Source organism: Dicentrarchus labrax, unplaced genomic scaffold (assembly GCF_905237075.1).
Source record: "Dicentrarchus labrax unplaced genomic scaffold, dlabrax2021, whole genome shotgun sequence".
NCBI classification, from domain to species: Eukaryota; Metazoa; Chordata; class Actinopteri; family Moronidae; genus Dicentrarchus; species Dicentrarchus labrax.
Window position 1 is genome coordinate 16,101,156 of NW_026136703.1, and position 19,477 is coordinate 16,120,632.

The window sequence follows — 19,477 nt, forward strand, 5'->3', positions numbered from 1 at the left end:
CTGATGTCATAGCTCCGAAAACCTCTATGTATTCCTCCGCCACAGACGCACTACAATGCACTTTGAAGCGTCTGCTCAAGAAAGTACGACAAACCATATGTGTCTAGATAAACGTTACTGAAGAGTCGGAGTGTAATTCGATGTAATTCGACGATTTATCGATCGCCGAAGCGCAGTTTATTAGAGCTATAGAGCCGCGGATGTATACCGCATACGCTTGTTGCTCTTCCAATCCCAGGAAGCGAAACACGCTTGGAACTTGAGTGAACTGTCGGACCAAGAGGCATGGGCTCCAATGTTAGTTTAGATCCATAAACAAACTACAGACACATCAACTCTGTCTAATTCCGATAACAATCTACAAAGTGGTAATCCGTTGACCTTAATGGCGGAATCCCTCCGGACCTAATCCTCGTTGGATCACTAAAGTGCATCTTGTTGCTAACGGTAACGTTAACGTTTTTTTGTTTTGCCCAAAATATTTACCGGCGACGTCAGCTTCCCCCCAGGGTGTCGTCTATTTGCTGGAACATAAGTTAGCACGCTAGCGGTAAAGCTAATTTAACGTTAGTTGTAGTTAGGCAACGCGTTTAAAGTTAAAGAGGTATGGAAACTACCAATGAAAAGTGGCTAGTTAGTCCGGGAAATGACCAACAGTTGGGATAGACGTATTTAAACTAAGTAGTTGAGTGAGTTAAGTTGTAAATAATGTAGATAATGTGAAGTAAAATGGATGCATGGTTGACGTAGGGGTAGTTTGCTGCGTACTGAATCGGGTCGCTGTGGTCAGTGTTTGGATCAGGCTATTCACCGGAAAGGGATTAATCTAACCACAAGCTGGGGGGAAAAACTGGCCAGCAAACCTTAGAGACAACATTTATTACACAAGTCAGATAACTTTCTACACATTGCCATGTGAAAATAGACTTGCTTCTTTCCCCCCCCCCAGAGTATCAAAATAAAACATTAACTGAATTTAAGGGAAAAAATGGTAGCGCTAAACGAATCCCTTTTGGTAGCCAATCCGAGATAACCAAGTTAAGTAACTTAAAATAAAATGCCGCGTTTAAGAGGATTACTTTCTTTAAATCTTGTGTTTGTCTCGTCTGGCATCTTGTTTCAGGGTGACAGACCAGGTGTGAGGTGCGATATCCTTAAGTACTGTAACATATTCCTCAGTGATTCACCCTGTTTTGCATCCCATTTTCTAAGGCTGCAGTTCTGGCTTTTTGTTGTGTATTGTAGCATGTTGGTGATGATTTTATGATGTTTATTGTCTCTCTCTCTCTTTCAGATCTGTCTGTTGATGATGAACCTCATGACTTGGAACATTCACACAGTTTTCGAGGGGATAGCGAGGAGAATAATTTAAAAGTGAAGAACTCCCTCTTGAAGAAGCGCGAAACATGCCCTTGCCATTTGGCTTTAAACTCAAAAGGACTCGAAGGTATACTGTTTCAAGCAAGAGCTGTCTTGTCAGTCGGATTCAGCTGCTCAATGGAGAGTTTGTTGAGTTTACACTTTCAGTGGAGAGCACTGGGCAGGAATGTTTGGAGGCAGTTGCTCAGAGACTTGAGTTAAGAGAGGTATGTATGTGTTTTCACGCAACACAAGTGCTTATTGTTCTGTCTTATAGACTTTTTTTTTAGAGACTCACCACCTCAGCAAAAAAGTGTTTTTGTCAAGGTTAACAGAAACTGAGATGACTAGTTTGTCATTGTTTACTCATATAATACAGTTTCTCATAACCTGTGTCCTGCTTATGACATGACATAGGAATTTACATACTCTAAATTTATATGTAATTACATGTATGTAATTCTCATCAGACATATTAGCAGACATATTGTGTTTTTTTTAAATTTTCATTCAAACAGAGGTAGCAGCTCTCGCATAGCATGCACAGTATGGTCAAGAAAGGTAGTTATGAGTCAGGACAGAACAATGTATTGAGCATTTGGTCATCATGGTCAGACTGTGACACCACCTGTTAATCATGAACCAAAAGAGTCAGCCTGAATGCTGTCATACCCAGTTGCACCCCAGATCAACAGCAGAGACTCCTGAATGTGCAGGCGATCTGGCAAAGGAACTTGCCCTATGTGACAGTGTCTGTTATATTGCTGCATAATGTGGCAAGGCTTAAATTTCTCGTTGGTCAAGCGACGGGCCTCCACCCTCTTTTTAAAGTTTTTCCTAGTATGCAGTGAGTAATGTTTGTTTTTGATGTCACCAGGGTTGTTGTGCAATCGTGTGGTTCTCTCAGTCTTTGATTGAAAGGTTACGTGAGTTTGTCACTGTATCTGATGTGGGAAAGAACATCATCATCAATATTAACACTAGCACTGATATTTGTTTCCATTACCAGACAATCAAAGTTCACTGTCACACTTGCTTCCACTGCTAATTACGTGATTTGTGCTACTTGGGTAAAACCGTTGGTCCTGTATTTGAAAATCTGTTTTAATTCATACTTTGCAGTCACGTGATTACCATGGTTACCTGGCGGGAAAGAAACATATAAATTTACATATATCCGTCACCTTACACCGCACAAAAAATGAAAGCCTACAAAAGTACGGATAGCTATCTTTTTTTTCAAGCTGTCGTATGGGAGGTGAAAAACAGGAATATCTTCATAATCGAAGCAAACGTGAGTGTTACTAGTTAGCTAGCTAACGTTACCCGCTAATGTTTGCTAATGTTTGTAGCTATACACAAAGTGACATCTGTTCCGTTGTGTGATGAAGTCTTCATCTGAATATGTACACCCTGCCTGCCCGCCAATGACAGCTTGATAAGTAACGTTAGTTTAGAAAAAACCTTGTGCCAACTAGGCTGTATCACATATGGCTAGCAGGATGTCAAACATTGTAGCCTACCTGCTCATCCACTCCACATTGCATCAGACAACAGACAAGAGCAACTGGGGCAGCGAAATGCCTTTAATCCTGTTAGCAATCTGTTAGGTTGTAACGTTAATGTAGTAGTAATAACTGTACGATGGTATGTATGCAAAGTAACTGTAAGTAAGTAAGTAGACGCAGTACAACAGTAGACGTGTGTACTGTAACATGTTTCCCTTATCTATAAATCGTGTGTACTATATATATGTATATCTATCTATCTCATCATATCATATCAAATCATGTATACATATATATATATATATATATATATATATATATATATATATATATATTACGTTTGTATAGTAAAACTGGCGACGTCCTGGCAAGATCCTTGATTAGTTTACTGGGTTTTGTTGCTGGAGAACGATGTTCTTGCCCGCCAGCTCGTAGTTGTGATATCACATGCAAAGTATGAATTCATCTTCAGCCTTATGTTGGTAAAATGTAATGAGGACCACAGTTTGGTTCACATTGGACTGTAGATTCTTAGATTAAAATAGATTAGATGCTAACCTATGTCTTATTCTCGTTATTATTTTTAATTGGATAACATTTACAAAAAGTTTACTCATCGTTGCTAACTGATCTGATCTGATGTGAAATAGTTATGTTGGCCAGTTATTTTCAGGTTGTGGTTTGAGAGTGGCTGCAAATCACAATAGGTCTCTTTCAGCTCAATTGTCCGTCATAAACAGCAAGCCTACAGGCGTTACTTTTCTTACCAGTGTTCATTGTGAGATGTTCAGACAGTCACAAGACTGAACAAGGAGTGCCAACAACCTATAAATCTAGAGAACTTTGCAGTGGTTGAATTTTCAGGTTTCGAATATTATGTAGATGATAAGGAGACGATGTGCAGTTAGATTGGTGAATAAGTTACAGAAGAAATGTGTGATATTGATCCCAAGCAGTCACATAAGATTGTTCTAAAGTCTAAGATGTAATATAAGTTTTTGGTAAGTATGTTCTACGTAGGTTGTCAGTGTTGTTCAGGTGTAAAGTTTGTGTTTGCTTTCTTTGCTTGGTAGATAACATACTTCAGCTTGTGGTACTTCAACAAGCAGAACCAGCAGAGATGGATTGACTTGGAGAAGCCACTTAAAAAGCAGCTGGACAAGTACGGGCTGGAGCCCACCGTTTACTTTGGAGTCGTGTTTTACATACCCAGTGTCACCCAACTGCAACAGGAGATCACAAGGTGATGTTCCATCAGTGACACCACACGATGTCTACACCACCAACCTTATTAGCTTAGAGTCAACTTATTTTCAAGAATAGCAGTCAAAATGTTATAAATCTTAGTTATGAAATGAGTTCCAAAAAAAAATTTAGCGCAACCACATCAGGTATTTTTTTTCGGGGGTGGGGGGGTCTGTAAATAAGCTTTGGCCAGGCTAGGGTCTGGGCAAGAAGTTGAGGAAGCAGTTTAGGTGCACAGTTATACCCCCTGAACCAGATGCCAGTTTTACCTTTCCTCATCCATCTCTTTTAATACTTAAAATCCAAGCAAAGGGGTATTAAGTTTGTTAAAATATCTCACAAGTTATTATAATATCTTTGTATTTGAGAAGTTTACCTTTTGTAATAACTTTTCAGCTGTTTTTGCTGCTGTTTTGGTCTATTCTCCACTCTGAAGTAACTCTCTCTCTCTCTCTCTCCCTACAGATATCAGTATTACCTACAGCTGAAGAAGGATGTTCTGGAGGGCAAGATCTCATGCTCAATAGAACAAGCCATTCGTTTAGCTAGCCTGGCAGTGCAAGGTAATATACATTTATAATGCTAACCGAGTAGCAGAAACTTGAGCTTGACAAGCCTGGTGTTTATTGGCTTAAATCTTTATGTGGTGACTACAGCAGCTTTAAGTCTCAGGCAAAGTAATGACTGGCGCAATTACACAGCAGTTGTCCAAAAATCATGACATTAGGCAACACCTGCTGAAATCGTAAACTCACATCTGCAAAGATTGTTCTGGAAACACCAGAATTATTTTCAATTATTTCTAGACAGACGGTGAATGCCAGTTCATTAAGGTTTTTGCCAAATTCTGCAAGGGGGTTATGGTGTTAGTAAACTGCAGTAAGCCTATTACTGCTCAAACAGTTATCTTTTAAGCTCCGTCGGAGCAGGAGAAAAAATATGTTTGTATCCTTAATGTGGTTTCTTCTCAAAGCACAGCTAGAAAAAAAAATTGGACTTTAGGCGGAATTTTGCAAATTAACCATAACCATCATCAAATCAAGTTTCTGCTGCTCACAGTAGTTTGTCTGAAACCCAGGGGTTTATAAGAACATTTTCACGGTTCTTGTAATATACAGCACTTAACAAGCACCATTAAACCTAAACTGGCCTATTAATTTGGACAGAGGTGCGTGTATGTGTTTGTGTGCGTGAATGTGAACTCCTCTTCCATGAGCTTTAGCCCTGACACGTCCTCCAACTTTTTCCCAGCCAGAAGAATCTCAAACACTGCTGGCAAAGTTATATCAGTCACTGCAACTTACTGGCCTGGGTGTTAGCATAGCAGAGCTGCTGAGATCACTTACTGCTGCAGCCATGTTCAAATGACTGGCCAGCATGCAATATGTGCCTTTTTAAGAAACGCCCTAAGTCACTTCTTGCAAGTTCCCCATAGGATTTAGTCACTGTTTGAGTTGTCATGCAAAATTGGCATTTGTGCTGTAAATAAAGTTGTGCAGTTCCAATTTTGTATGCCTGGCTAGGATATTTTGGAGTGAAGGGCAGTAGTAACTCTTGAGCAGTACTGATGCCTGGGATACCCAACATTTTTGTGAATGTTGCCAGCAGGAGGGGTGAAGCTGGTACCAGTTTTGGACCTCCACGTTGTCAGACACTGAAGCAATTCCCTTTCATTACAAACGGGCCCCTCGTCTCCTAAAATTAGTCATACACTGCAGCTTTTCCCATTCTTGAATCTTGTGCTAAATGGAGAATGAACATGTAATTGGGTTTATTCAGATAGCAGTGTCATGTGGAATTGTTTGTGCTGTATTTACTAATTTAGTCTCTTTTACCCACAGCTGACTTTGGAGACTTCAATCGATATGATTCTGAGGAGTTCCTCCAGAAGTTTGCACTGTTCCCTATTGTAAGAGTTTTCTTTTTTATGGTCAATGTGTGATATTAAAAATGTTGCAGATGTCTTGTGCTCATTTGTGTTTAACGGCAGCACTGTATCAATCCTGACTCTTTGTCTTTTTATCAGGACTGGATCGAGGATGAGCGAGTGCTGGAAGAGGCCACTCAGAAAGTGGCTCTTCTTTATCAGTCCTTCAGGTGAGCAGGTGTTCAAAGCATCACTCCCATCTATCCCCGTTCATTCTAGTTTACTCTGGGATTTCTCTCTGTGACTACTCGACTTACCTCGACTTTATTTGAATACCATATGTTTATGCATTGCTGTGCTCGTTTGTGTTCCTGTCTCGGTATTTTATGTAGGTTCGGTTGGTTTCGACGATTGTTTCTTCATGTTTTTGTCACCTTTTGTCATTTTCAGGGGTTTATCAATCCCAGAGGCAGAGATGTTGTACATGCAGGAGGTGGAGAAAATGGAAGGCTATGGTCAGGAAAGCTATCAAGCCAAGGTAAGTTCACAAGGTCTAGCTGGCTTATCCCCAACAGCCCAAACATTAAAAAAGCATGACACTGGCTTACTAGGATCTGAACTCATAAGCAGCGTATTGTTGCTATTACTGTGCAGCTGCATCAAATAATTACTGGGTTAAAAAAAATGGTCTGGATTTTTTCACTTTAAAGACAGTTTTGAAGGTTGTTCCTCTTTTCATCTAAACAGGACAGTACAGGCACAGATGTTACCTTGGGATCCTGCCTCGATGGCATCTTTGTCAAGTATAAAAATGGCAGGCCGCTTCTTTTATTTAGGTAAGTTAAAAAATACGAAATACTGAATGTTTGTTTGGACGAATACAGAAACACCTAAAAGTCGGGAAATATGGTCTGCTTCTAAATAAAAAACATGAATACTGAATTAGAGCTTTGTCTCGTAACTTGTGACTCTGAGCAGTAATTCTATTGAATCAGATGATTCTGTCAGTATAGATTGAGTTTTGTGGCGCAGCTCACAGCTATTCTTAGTTGAGGTCTTCTGTAATGATCCTTAATGTGCTCTAGACTTGAATGTAGCCCAAGAGGAAATGAGTCAGGTAGACTGTGGTAGCTGATAAGGATTGTTAGGGAAAGCATTATCTGTCAGTCAAGTGAACAAGTGAACATTCTTGGCACGGCTGAACTGTATCTATCTACATACCATTATGAGTACTACATATCTTTTTGATTGACTCCCACACATGTACGGATTTTATTATAAATTGTTATGGTAGTGCCTCTTGTCTGTTTTAAAATTGCTGCAAGGTTTTTGTGACCACCATGACATCATGTGTTGGTTTTTTTTCTCCCCCTTTTCTCTTTGGCTGTGTAGGTGGAATGAAATTAACAACATGAGTCACAACAGGTCCTTCTTTGCCCTGGAGCTAACCAACAGAGAGGAGAGTGTTCAGTTCCAGACTGTAAGTCTCTGCTGCCGTTGCACCTTCTCTTCTCTACCCATCCCCTGGGACATGTCAGTCTCTTATTTGATTTAGAAAAATTGGAAATGCGTCGTGGAGCTTACATCAGTCTTAACAATGCACCTATGTTTGTGTGTGTGGGTGGGGCTGTGACTAGAGCTGTTTGGGTATCTTACGTATGTGTGGGTCTTAAAGTCACATACCACTAGCTGAAACTCAGTGAAGAAGTATTTGAGGGCATACACAGTGATGCTTTGAGATAACTGAGCAAACACCACCTCTGTACTAATTGTTTCACCAACTAATGATTTTGTTTTCTCCTTTTTTTCTTCGCAGGAAGACATGGAAACCTCCAAATATGTGTGCCGGATGTGTCTGGCCAGACTCAAGTTTTATAAGATTAACAAGAGTAGCCTGTAAGTGTTTTTAACACGTCTAGCCTAGTTCCTGTCTCTTTGTTCCTCGTCGTCTCGTGCGAGTGTCTCCTCTTTGGTGTAGCCTCACTTCTACCCTCCTGTCCTCCTCTCTCTTTAGAGAGGAGTGTGACCCCCTGCCTTCTGAGGGCTCCCAGAAGTCCCTTCTCACTCTATCCTTTCCTCGCTTTCCAATGCTCTCTCGTCCTTCTCTGCCTTCTAATAAGGGGTGAGCAACACTGTCAGCCACCGCCTACAGTATGCTTATTAAGCAGGTGCCAACACCCTACCCTTCCTGATTGCCTAGCCCAACAATGCCTCAGCAAACAGCCTATCTATATCTGAAATGGATTAGGTTGTTGAGCATGATGTGATTTCTCCAAGTAGATTTTTATTCATTATTTATTGTGGTGACTTCAAGGTCATTTTAAATGTTATTCAGTGTCTGTTATAGTCTTGTAATTCAGTTTGTATCTTTAATCTTCGTCGAACTGTAATTAGTGCTGGGTATCCAAGATGTGTCCATAAAATTAAGTATTGAAAGTTAGGTAGCAGTGAATGCTTGGTCTTGTGTGCTTTTTCTTTGAGCAAATATTTCCAGATCTAAATAACACCTGTTCTAAGTTTAGACTGTATTTTATTTGAGCCATGTTCTTGTTCTGCCTGCTTTACTATGGAGACGGGTGTTTTGTTAAATGCCAACCAAAATTAAGACAAATTGCAACATTTGTGCATGGTGTACTGGAGAAGAATTGTGCAATTTGTCTTAATTTTGATGCACCTGGTTTGCACCATTTGCTGTGTGTGCGTTCTCAAAGTTAAATGACAAAAGAACAAAATTAGGTATTGGTAAAGGTATTCTTAGTATTATAATATCTTTCTTCTGACTGACATTTATTTATATTCCCAACAGTCAAACCCAGCCTACAGTCGTCAACCCAGTCAGACGGAGATCCTCTACCAGAATATCTCTGGTAAAGTCCAAGCTCACTCATATGCCATTTCTGGCTTGCATTGCAGCACATGATATTAAAATCGTTATGTAGGGGTGTCTGACCACACCGCTATATTTAATTATTTGCACTTGGACAGAGCCGCAACTGAATCCCTCTCTTGTTGATTTACAGCCAAAGCCTCAAGCCTACATGATGCCCCCTCCGCAAATGCACTACAATGGCCATTTCACAGAGCCTTACACATCATCACAAGGTAACTACTGTATAGAGAGCGCAACTAAACAGTGCATGGGATATTTTTAAGTTATTACATGCTAATATGCTATATGCTAATAATGTTTTTTGTTTTGTTGTCTTAAGCTTACATTTTAATGTAGCATTGCTTTGCTCTCTGAACAGACAACCTATACATGAACACTCAGAATGGTTATTACTACCACTCCCAGACCAGCCTGGACTGCTCTCCTCTGGAGTACGGCAGCGGTGGGCGTTTACGTAATGGCAGCGTGTACAGCGCCCACAGCACCAGCTCTCTAACCAATCCCCAGCACTACCTGCAGCCCTCACCCATGTCCTCAAATCCTTCTATCACTAGCGATATCACCAGGCCGGACTATGTCCCCTCGCATCGCCACAGTGCTCTCATCCCACCTTCCTACCGTGCCACTCCTGATTATGAGACAGTGATGCGGCAGAAGACCCGAGGAGCAGGAGGAGGGATGATTTTGTCTCAAGAGCACCGGCAGAGCCACTCCATGAGAAACCTGAATATTGGAAACTCGTATGCCTACAGCAGACCAGACCCTCTTGTTTACAGCCAGCCAGAGATCAGAGGGGAGCATGGGGGAGCAGCCCAACACCCCCACTATCCCTTCCATCTGGGCTCCAGCTTCCACAGCCCCTCTCCATACCCCTACCCTACAGAGAGGAGGCCCGTAGTGGGGGCAGTCAGTGTACCGGAGCTCACTAATGTCCAGTTACAGCAGGCACAGGAGTATCCGGCCCCTAACATCATGAGAACACACGTGTACCGACCACCTCCGCCCTACCCTTACGCCCATCCTCGGCCCGCGAACAGCACACCTGACCTGTCACGTCACCTGTATGTCAGCAGTAGCAACCCAGACTTGATCATCACGAGGCGTGTGCACCACTCAGTCCAGACTTTCCAGGAGGACAGCCTGCCTGTTGCCCACTCGTTACAGGAAGTGTCTGAGCCTCTCTTCAGCGGACCCCAACAGAGACATCCATACCATGCTCAGAAGCGTAACTCCATTGAGATTGCTGGATTGGCACACAGTCTCGAGGGGATGAGGGTCAAAGAGCGGACTGTGTCTTCTTCAGCAGCTGAAACTGCCACGCCGCCTCCTGCCCTGCGCGGCGGTCGCTCTCAGGGCTCTCAGCTCAACGTGTTTTTGGAACGTACAAAGACAGAGGACAGGGTTGACATTAAGGAGGATCTACAGTACGGACACAAAAAGTCCCTTTCAGATGCAACCATGCTGGTTCACAGTAGTGGTGAAGAAGAGGAGTTTGAGGACGATAGCGGACGTCACACTCCTCTTTCTCAGGATGCAGTAGCGGCGATTGTTCCTGACCAGCCGCCACAACAGCATCCCAGCTTGACATCGCTCTCTTCTCTTCCGCCTCAGCAACAGACTCCCATTGAGCCGCCTCCCGCATACCCCATAGGCTCCTCACTCGACCCCTCTATAACCAGCTCCTTGACCTACAAGGTTCACCCCCTGATCCAGGAGGATGAGCCTCTGTACCTGCCGTCAGAGTTACGACAGCCCAGGGTTATGCCGTCGGTCTCTGAGGGAGACCTTAGTGGCCAGGCCAAGCAGAAGACTAAGAAAGACTTCAAGAAGAGGCCTGTCTCTGACACTCCTGGGAGGAAAACAGTGGAAGGTTTGCCCCCTCCGGTGAGTCCTAAGTCTCCTCCTAAGCTTAGAACTCAACCTACTTCAGCTAATATATCCATGTAGTTGTTTACATTATTGGCATAGTGTAATGAACATTTTGAAATAGACAAATGGACATGCTATCTCTGAGAGATATGTTTGTCCTTTTAAGATGCTTTTGCTTTTAAATGTGCATGAAAGAATGACTGATAATGTATTGTAAAAATGCTACAACATTCAGTCAGTTTATATTGTTCTGTGGCTGCACTGTAATACCCAGTTTCAAAAAGCAAAAGAAATGCTCCCATTGTCTTCTAAAATAATGGTAACACGACATGTCTGTGTCTCATCAAGATCTTGTGAGTAGGTATTAGAGGTAGTTTCAGTGGGCAGCTTTGAATGACGCAAACAGTCTCACTTTGACACGTATTAAAAGAATGTAGTCGGACTAGTTGGAAAACCGGACAGGTGACATTCTCCCAGAAGGCACCCAGTGAGGCTGCGCTGTCCCTCCTCTCTTGTATACACACTACCACTCTGTGCGGCTCAGACACAGAAATCTCACTTTTTCTTTGTCTTTACTCCATTCTCATACCAGGGCATGAAGAAAGGACCTAGGTCAGAGGTGAAGAAGATGGGCCCTCTGAAGGTGGCCCATCTCAATGGCCTGTCAGTGTCGAGGCAGCCAATGCACGCCGAGGTCACGGATGAGCCTGCAAGAGCCTCTAATGACGAGAGGGTAGGGCACATAATGGTTTTTGATTTCCTTCCTAAAAAATGGGGTTGTAAAGCCAAAAGAAGTCTAATGTTTAGTTTAAGAAATTGAAACTCGAGATATGTGAGATATGTTTGTTGTGTATTGTCAATAACTTGTCATTCAGGAACCTTTCTATGGCTAGAAAAAAGCTTTTTACAGGAGCTGCTGGTTGTGTTTAGTATTAGGCCGTGTTAGGAAGGATACATGAAGGAGAAAGTTGCAGTTATTGTCAGTGTTCCAACTGTTGACTCTCTTGATTTAGCTGAACAGGGTAGCCTTGTTAATCTTGATGTTTGTTGCTTCGACAGTGAAGTTAAATTCCAGACACTTAGCTGTTTAGCTGATGAAGTTGTATCTCATGGTAAGATGTCATCCATGAGCACTCATACACATGATTGTCAACCAAAGATGGAAGGTTCTTACAGTCCATATTACAAACCTGTAGTCGATTGGATGTTCACGTCTACCCATGGCAGGTTGTTTGCGTGCTTCTTTATTTTTTGTACAAATCCATCTCTTTATATTATCCATCTATTCATCGTGCACAAAATTCCACAACTGCAGATTAGATTTTGTCATAATTTGGGATGGTAATGTATCTAACTTTGGTGTTTTGGCTGTTTCAAAAGTAATAAAGTGTGAGTGCTACATATTTTCAGTTTTCATAGATTTAAACACAGCCAATCAATTTAAACTGATGTCCACCTAGATCTTACGTCCTTGTGGATCCCAAATTTGGTATATCCTACTGTAACACTATTCTGCACCGTTTACAGTGAACTATGTCCTCTTACTGCCAGCACAACTCAGTATTTCTACCGTAATAGAAAGTGAAACTACAGGAATAGAATTTAAAGCACAAATGAGGTGCTGATTGTGCATCAGAGTCCCTCATAATACAATAAATTAATCTGAAAAAATGCAGATTTTCACCTTTTTGTTAAAAATCCAAATACTCTTATTCATTCATGCGTCATACAAAGCATCAATGCCAATTCAAATTTAACCAAAGTTCAAGGAATGATGCTGTACATCTCACCACATCATTTATGTATTTCTAAAATAAAAACCGCAGTCAAATGAGGTAAACTTGTTTATGAATCAGGGCCGTGTTAAACATGCTGGTCAATTTACTGTCTTTGTCTTTGTGCGTTAGTGTAAAGTGCTGGAGCAGCATATGGAGAGAGGAGAGCTGTTAAAAGAGTATGAGAGTATCCCAAAGCGTGATCCATCAGAGGAATGTACCGTCGCCCTGCTGCCGGAGAGTGGGGACAAAAACCGCTTCCAAGACGTCTTGCCTTACGATAGTACCCGAGTGGAGCTGGTTCCCACTAAAGAGAACAACACAGGATATATCAATGCATCGCATATTAAAGTAAGTAATGTTACAGGCTTCTTATTGTTATATTCCCATACAGCGACATAAACTGTGTCTGTGACACACTATAGAGTTCTCTTTGTGATAAACTTGTTCTGTCACATTTCTATCACCATAAACTGTAGTTTTCCTATAGAGTGCATGAAATTACAGTGATATATTGTTTCACAAGTGCCGTTGTAATTTGAGATGTGTTTAGTTTTGGTTTAGTTGTTTGAATGAAAGGGCATGTTAACAGTGTATATCCGGCACCACAGAGTGTGGCAGCTCGACGCAACAGCTTTATTTTCGCCTTAAATCTTACTTTCTCTTTATTCCTTCTTAAATAGCACTGTGTTTATTGTTGTAAATAGACCGACAGTGTTGGCAATTCATTCTTTTATTTTCTTTTAGCCTTAGTTGAACTTAGTTTTATATATAAAAATGTGTAAATTTGTTAATTCTAAATGGTGTAACCCTGGACATGTTGTCACGAAGGCAGAAATCTGCACGCCTGATATTGAACTGCTGGCCATCAGGTGAAGACCATACTATCTGCCCCGTGAGTTTTTGGCCACCATTGTTGTCATTGTTTACATTCCTCCATCGGCAGCAGCGGCGCACCGCTGTGATATCACCCTGCAAATGCGTCATCCCAGAGCATTTGGCGTAATAAACTTTACCCAATATGTGACCTGTAACACCACAGGGGAAAAGACCCTGGATCTGCTGTTTGCCAACGCAAAGGAGGCCCGCCCTCCCCCTCTCGGCAAATCTGACCACTGCCTGATACAGCTAACTCCTACATACAGGCCTGCTGTTAGGAGGAGACACTCCATCACCACCACTGCAGCAGTGGTCGGTGGAAGCAGAGGAGGCCTTGATGGGGTGTTACAGGACAACCGACTGGTAATTGTTCCAGGAAGACCAGATGACATTGAGGGGTCTCACCCAGTGTGTCACAGACTACATCAGGTTCTGTGAGGACAGCGTTGTCCCCACCAAGAGGATTCGGGGATGAGGAGCATTACTGGCATGAAAAGGTCAGTAGGTTCAGTGGAGGGGACAAAGTGCCCACGAGCTAAACCTGTTCTTCAACAGGTTTGACTCACAAACCCCCTCCACCTCCTCTGGTACCTCCATTCACAACTTGGCTACCCCGCCCTCCTCCTCCACAACCCGTCTCCCCCTTGACGACAGTAACACCACCCCCCTCATCTGCCCTCAACCCCCTCCACTCCCTCCCCCCATCCTCTCCCTTTTTCCACCCCACAAACCTCCACCTCCTCCCCCCCCGCCCCCACCTCTCTCAACTACACCCACTCTCCCTCCCCCTTGCACCACTCCCCTCCTCCCCCCTCTACCAATCACCCCACAGCTGGGAACTGTCACCCCCCCAATCACCACCACAACCAACCCGGTCATTACAAGATGTCAGGTGAGACGGCAGCTCACCAGGACCCGGATAAACAAGGCCAGAGGTCCTGACAACGTCAACCTGAGAGTCCTTAAGGTGTGCGCAGAGCAACTGGCAGGAGTGTTCCAACATCTTTTTGACCTCTCCCTCAGGTTGAAGAAGGTGCCAAAGATCTGGAAGACTTTCTGCTTAGTTCTTGTTCCCAAAAAAGGCTGACGTCAGGCCTGTAGCCTTAACGTCACATGTTATGAAGACCTTTGAGAGACTGGATCTACAGCAGCTTAGACCCCTGGTACACGACTGCCTAGACCCACAGCAGTTTGCGTACCAGGCTGACATCGGTGTGGATGATGCCATCATCTACCTGCTTCACAGAGCTTACACCCACCTGGAGAAGCCACAGAGCACCATGAGGATCATGTTCTTTGACTTCTCCAGTGCCTTCGACACCATCCAGTCTCTCCGACTGGCAGAGAAGCTCTCTGTGATGCAGGTGGATCAGCACAGCTGCTTATCAGATGTGGTGACGAGCAGCACTGGCACACCCAAAGGAACTTTACTATCACCGTTCCTGTTCACCCTCTGACTTCTGTTCCAACTCGGGAGCGTGCCACCTACAGAAGTTCTCCGATGACTCCTCCATTCTCAGTTGTATCACAGATGATAGGGAGGAGTACAGAGACCTGATTGAGAACTTCATTGGATGGTAACCACCTACAGCTCAACACAGGGAAAACCAAAGAGCTGGTGGTGGACTTCCGCTGCAGCAAGAGCACCCCCTTCCCAGTTGCGATTAGGGGGGAGAAGGTAGAGATGGTGGACACCTACAAGTTCCTGGGGGTGACACTTAACAATAAACTGGACTGGACAGATCACACTGAGGCCCTCTACAGGAAAGGACAGAGCAGCTGTTCTTTCTGAGGAGGCTCAGGTCCTTCAACATGTGCACTCGGCTACTACGGATGTTCTACCAGTCTGTAGTGGCCAGTGTCATCTTCTTTGCGTGGGCTGTTGCGGTGGAGGCATCGGCACTGGGGGTGCCAACAAGCTGAGCAAGCTGGTGAGGAAGGCCAGCTTGGTGGTGGGGAATGAGCTGGACAGTGCGGAGGCTGTGACTGAGAAGAGGATGAGAGGGAAGCTGAAAGCCATCATGGACAACCCCTCTCATCCTCTCTACACTGCGCTCAGGCAGCTCAGGAGCACTTTCAGCTACAGACTGTCCCAGCCCCGAGCCTCAAAGCGGTTTGGAGGCTTGTTTTTTCCATCAGCCATCAGACTCCACACTCCACAGCACCCAGTACCTCCAACCCCCACAGACAAAGACTGCAACCTACAACGCACAAACTTTTTGCACAATTTATATTTAATTTCCACATGTACAGTTTAGTTTTAGTCAAGCTGCTCATATATTTGCACACCATTCATACTTGAATATTGCATAGTGTATATACTTTCATTTACAGTCTTATATGTCTTATATTTTCTATTATATTTCGTAATATTTTTTTACTACTTTGCCCTATGCGGCTGTGTCAATTTTGAATTTCTCCTAAGGGGGATCAGAAAAGGAACATCTCATCTTATCTTATCTTACACAGGCTGTGTAATACTCCTCATGAAAGGTAAAATGACTCTCAATGCAAAATTGGTGGAGTTCCACTTTAAGCCTTCACATCCTCATTCAGAGTAATTACAATCCTAGGTGTGTTGAGAATGCTGAATGACCAAAAACACTAGCATTGATTCCACCCATCTACACAGTTCATTGTCTTGTCTAACCCTGATAACCAGAGAAATACTTTGGTGGATTACAGCTGCTCATACAGGGGGGTTTTGTTGTTTGTGGGAAGGCAATGACTGCCTCTTAGTCACATTCACTCCTCTGTCTCTGACAGAATAACTCTGCTGTTCTAGCTCTCAGCTTTTAGAAGAATTGCTGATCAGATCCTGTGACTAATGTGTGTGACTATCCTTGTGTCCTGTTTCATTAGATAACAGTAGGTGGACAGGAGTGGAGCTACATAGCCACTCAGGGTCCCCTGTCGAACACGTGTCCGGACTTCTGGCAGATGGTGTGGGAACAGAGTGTCTCCATCATTGCCATGGTCACTGCTGAAGAGGTGAGTTGACTCTATATTTACAGCTCCACATTATTATTTTTATTATAATTACCGGTAAGTCTCCTCACTACCCGGACTGACCTTACTTATGTCACCTGCCTCCTCCAGGAGAGCGGCCGAGAAAAGAGCTTCCGGTATTGGCCCCGACTTGGCTCGAGACACAACACGGTGACGTACGGTCGCTTCAAGATCACGACGCGATTCCGCACAGAGTCCGGCTGCTACGCCACCACAGGGCTGAAGATCAAACACCTCCTGACAGGCCAAGAGAGGACCGTCTGGCACCTGCAGTACACAGACTGGCCTGACCACGGCTGTCCTGAGGACTTCAAAGGCTTCCTCAGTGAGTGGGATCAGCATCAGTTTATCCTCTTACGGTCATCTTGCTTTTACAATCAGATATCTACCTGGAACCTAACGCGAGTGTTTGCATTGATAGCAACATTAATTCCATATGGTGGCATGACACTTCTCTTAGAAGTCTTTTAAAAGAACACTTAAGTTTCCAAAGCTCTGTGTCAAATGTGCTGTATTCATTAGTGAGTGCTCTTGTCTTTTTCCAGCCTACTTGGAGGAGATCCAGTCTGTGAGGAGGCACACAAACAGCATCAGTGACCCAAAGAACACCAACCTACCTGTGCTGGTCCACTGCAGTGCTGGAGTGGGACGGACCGGAGTGGTCATCCTGTCTGAGGTCATGATAGCCTGTTTAGAGCACAATGAGGTAAGTTCCTCATTTTCATGTGGTACAGCTTTCTATGACAAGTTATAACGACATCTGGTGCATATTTTCTAAAGAAAAAAGTCTGTCTGTTTCAGATGCTGGATGTCCCAAAAGTCCTGAAGAAGCTGCGTGCTCAGAGAATGATGATGGTTCAGACTTTGTCGCAGTACACCTTCATCTACAAGGTCCTCATCCAATACCTCCGCAACTCCAGGCTCATATGAGCACAAGTGTCTGTCTCCCCCAGCAAACACAAGTCATCACAGATGATTGTAGGATGGAGTTCACTCCAGGTTTATGCCACACTGCTCTGTGATGGTGCAGTAGCACAAACCTGTTCCATGTAGTGGTCAGTATTTGGTGGTATTAAATCAGGCAAGGCTGAAGGAATGATGTGTCCATATAGAAGAAAGAAGCAATACCACACAAAGGAGTATAAAGACTTACGACCTGCCTCTAAACAGTATTATATATTATTTTCTACATACATTATTGCTTAATAAAGCCCAGCACTTTTACAGTACTTTGCTGTACATAATGAACCAATATTAAGCTGCGTTTAAAAAAAAATCTTTATTATAGATGTGTATCAAAAACAGTTTTATTTTCAATTGACAGAGATCACTTTTTAAATAAATATGTTTTGGATTGCTGTTTGGTAACTATTGGTTCTGATAATTAAGACCTTTTCTGTCGTGATGAAGACAAGGTATCATAAGATTGTCTCATCTGAAGGTTTAATTGCAGATCCCAGAGTTCAGGTGGAATTTAACATGGCACAGACTGGTATGTCCATATAGTTAACTTAATAGGAATATACCAATCTACATTCATCAGAATGATTACAACAAATACCCTGTGATTGGGCCGTGCTACTTGGCACGGACAGTTTCTATGTTTAAAAAGCCGTAAGGACCCGCCAAAAACAAACATACATATCTTCTCAGTGCACAAATATCACTGTCCTTACAAAGGGTTAGTAGATAGTGGGTTGGTCTTTGTAAAACACTGAATTGATGGGAAGTAGAAATGCATCACACAGGTTCCAGTGGAGAAAAAGAGTGACACAGCAGGTTTATTTTGGGTTGAGAGTAAAACTGGAAAATCTATTTTATACTCATATTTTTCATCCTTTTTTTTTTTTTTGTATCATGAGAACTCTTGGTTGCTGTATTTGGGCAAGATCAATATACTTTTAAATATTGTCAGGACAATGTGTCTAAATATCTGCATTGTAAAGTTGAAAGGGGCTGTGTGTATTTTTAAATAATGTGAAGGAAATGTGGAGGTTCTCTCATTCAGTGTCATTTATTTGCTTGTTTGATTGCAGTGATGTGGGTATTAATGCCAATCAATCAATACATTTGAGAAACACCCCTGCATTAAGCACAAGAATTGCAAACGATAATGATCAGAATTATTTAAATTTGCCTTCAACCCCTTAAATTGTGACACTTACTAGTAGCTAGAAATTGGGACGTTAGGCCATTTGACAGTATTGAGATGTAACTAACTAGTGCTGTGCAGCCTGTCGGCTGTGGTGCTCTGTGTTAGTGTGAAGCAGAAAGTGTCAGGGACAGATCATCTCTAGTTACAGTATTCTGCCTGCCACACTTGTTTTCACTCCAATGAGAAATGTCCCTCTGCAGACACTTCCTGCTGTTACAAATGGCCTCCCTCGCTGTTATGAACACGGTACACAAACAAACACAGTATGTGTCCATTTCCTGCTGCAGCTATAGGTGGTATTTAAAGCTCAATTATGAAGTTCACCTGTACAGAAACAATGCTTACAGGCATTACAAAGTTTACATGAAGTGAAGTATCTTTTTAACAATGTTAATTTGAAATATTTTTGCCTTTTATTATCAATTCAAGGCGCCAACTTAAGTTATAATGTGGCCAAAGTGAAGTGATTGTTAATCCCTCATTTGTCTTACCCTCATGTTTTTGTTGTTGGTGATGCATGGGCAGTGATCTTACTTAACAGGAGACAAAATACGTCTTAACGGCTGTTGAGGTGTATTTTACTGGATCTTTTTAAAAGGCCCATATGAATTTGCTTCAGATTTTATGTTTTTTTTTTTTTTGGTTTTAAGATACTGATTGAGTCTTAGTGTGAAGACTGAAAAGAGTGAGTTTTGTGGCCAAGGTGCAACCGTTTTGTCCATGTACAGGTATGTTGTTCATAATGTACACAATGTAAAATTCTGCTTTTATGAATATTGGTTATTGTACAAACTATGTATAAACTGTATCTATTGAACAAGAATGGTATGCCATTGGAAAAAAAAAAAAAAAGTGTAGAAAATCTTTTCAGCCAAGAATAAATATTTGGAAATAAACTGTTTTCTTCTGCATGTCAGTCTG

General features: G+C 42.7%; 1 protein-coding gene across 2 annotated transcripts; it reads left to right on the top strand.

The window, feature by feature from the left end:
* Positions 1–124: 124 nt before the first annotated feature.
* Positions 125–19,452, top strand: ptpn21 (protein tyrosine phosphatase non-receptor type 21). Of its 2 annotated transcripts, XM_051391481.1 has the most exons (20): positions 125–447; positions 1,295–1,586; positions 3,941–4,110; positions 4,578–4,675; positions 5,954–6,021; positions 6,139–6,209; positions 6,430–6,517; positions 6,727–6,815; positions 7,372–7,459; positions 7,796–7,875; positions 7,994–8,101; positions 8,786–8,846; positions 9,000–9,081; positions 9,228–10,753; positions 11,331–11,471; positions 12,646–12,864; positions 16,255–16,383; positions 16,492–16,726; positions 16,947–17,107; positions 17,203–19,452. In XM_051391481.1, the coding sequence occupies exons 2-20, from the start codon at positions 1,407–1,409 to the stop codon at positions 17,329–17,331; spliced, it is 3,723 nt and encodes a 1,240-aa protein (XP_051247441.1). In that variant the 5' UTR covers positions 125–447; positions 1,295–1,406; the 3' UTR covers positions 17,332–19,452. The 2 variants fall into 2 exon arrangements, with proteins under 2 accessions (XP_051247441.1, XP_051247450.1); XM_051391490.1 differs by lacking the exon at positions 7,994–8,101 and having other exon boundaries at positions 129–447.
* Positions 19,453–19,477: the final 25 nt, after the last annotated feature.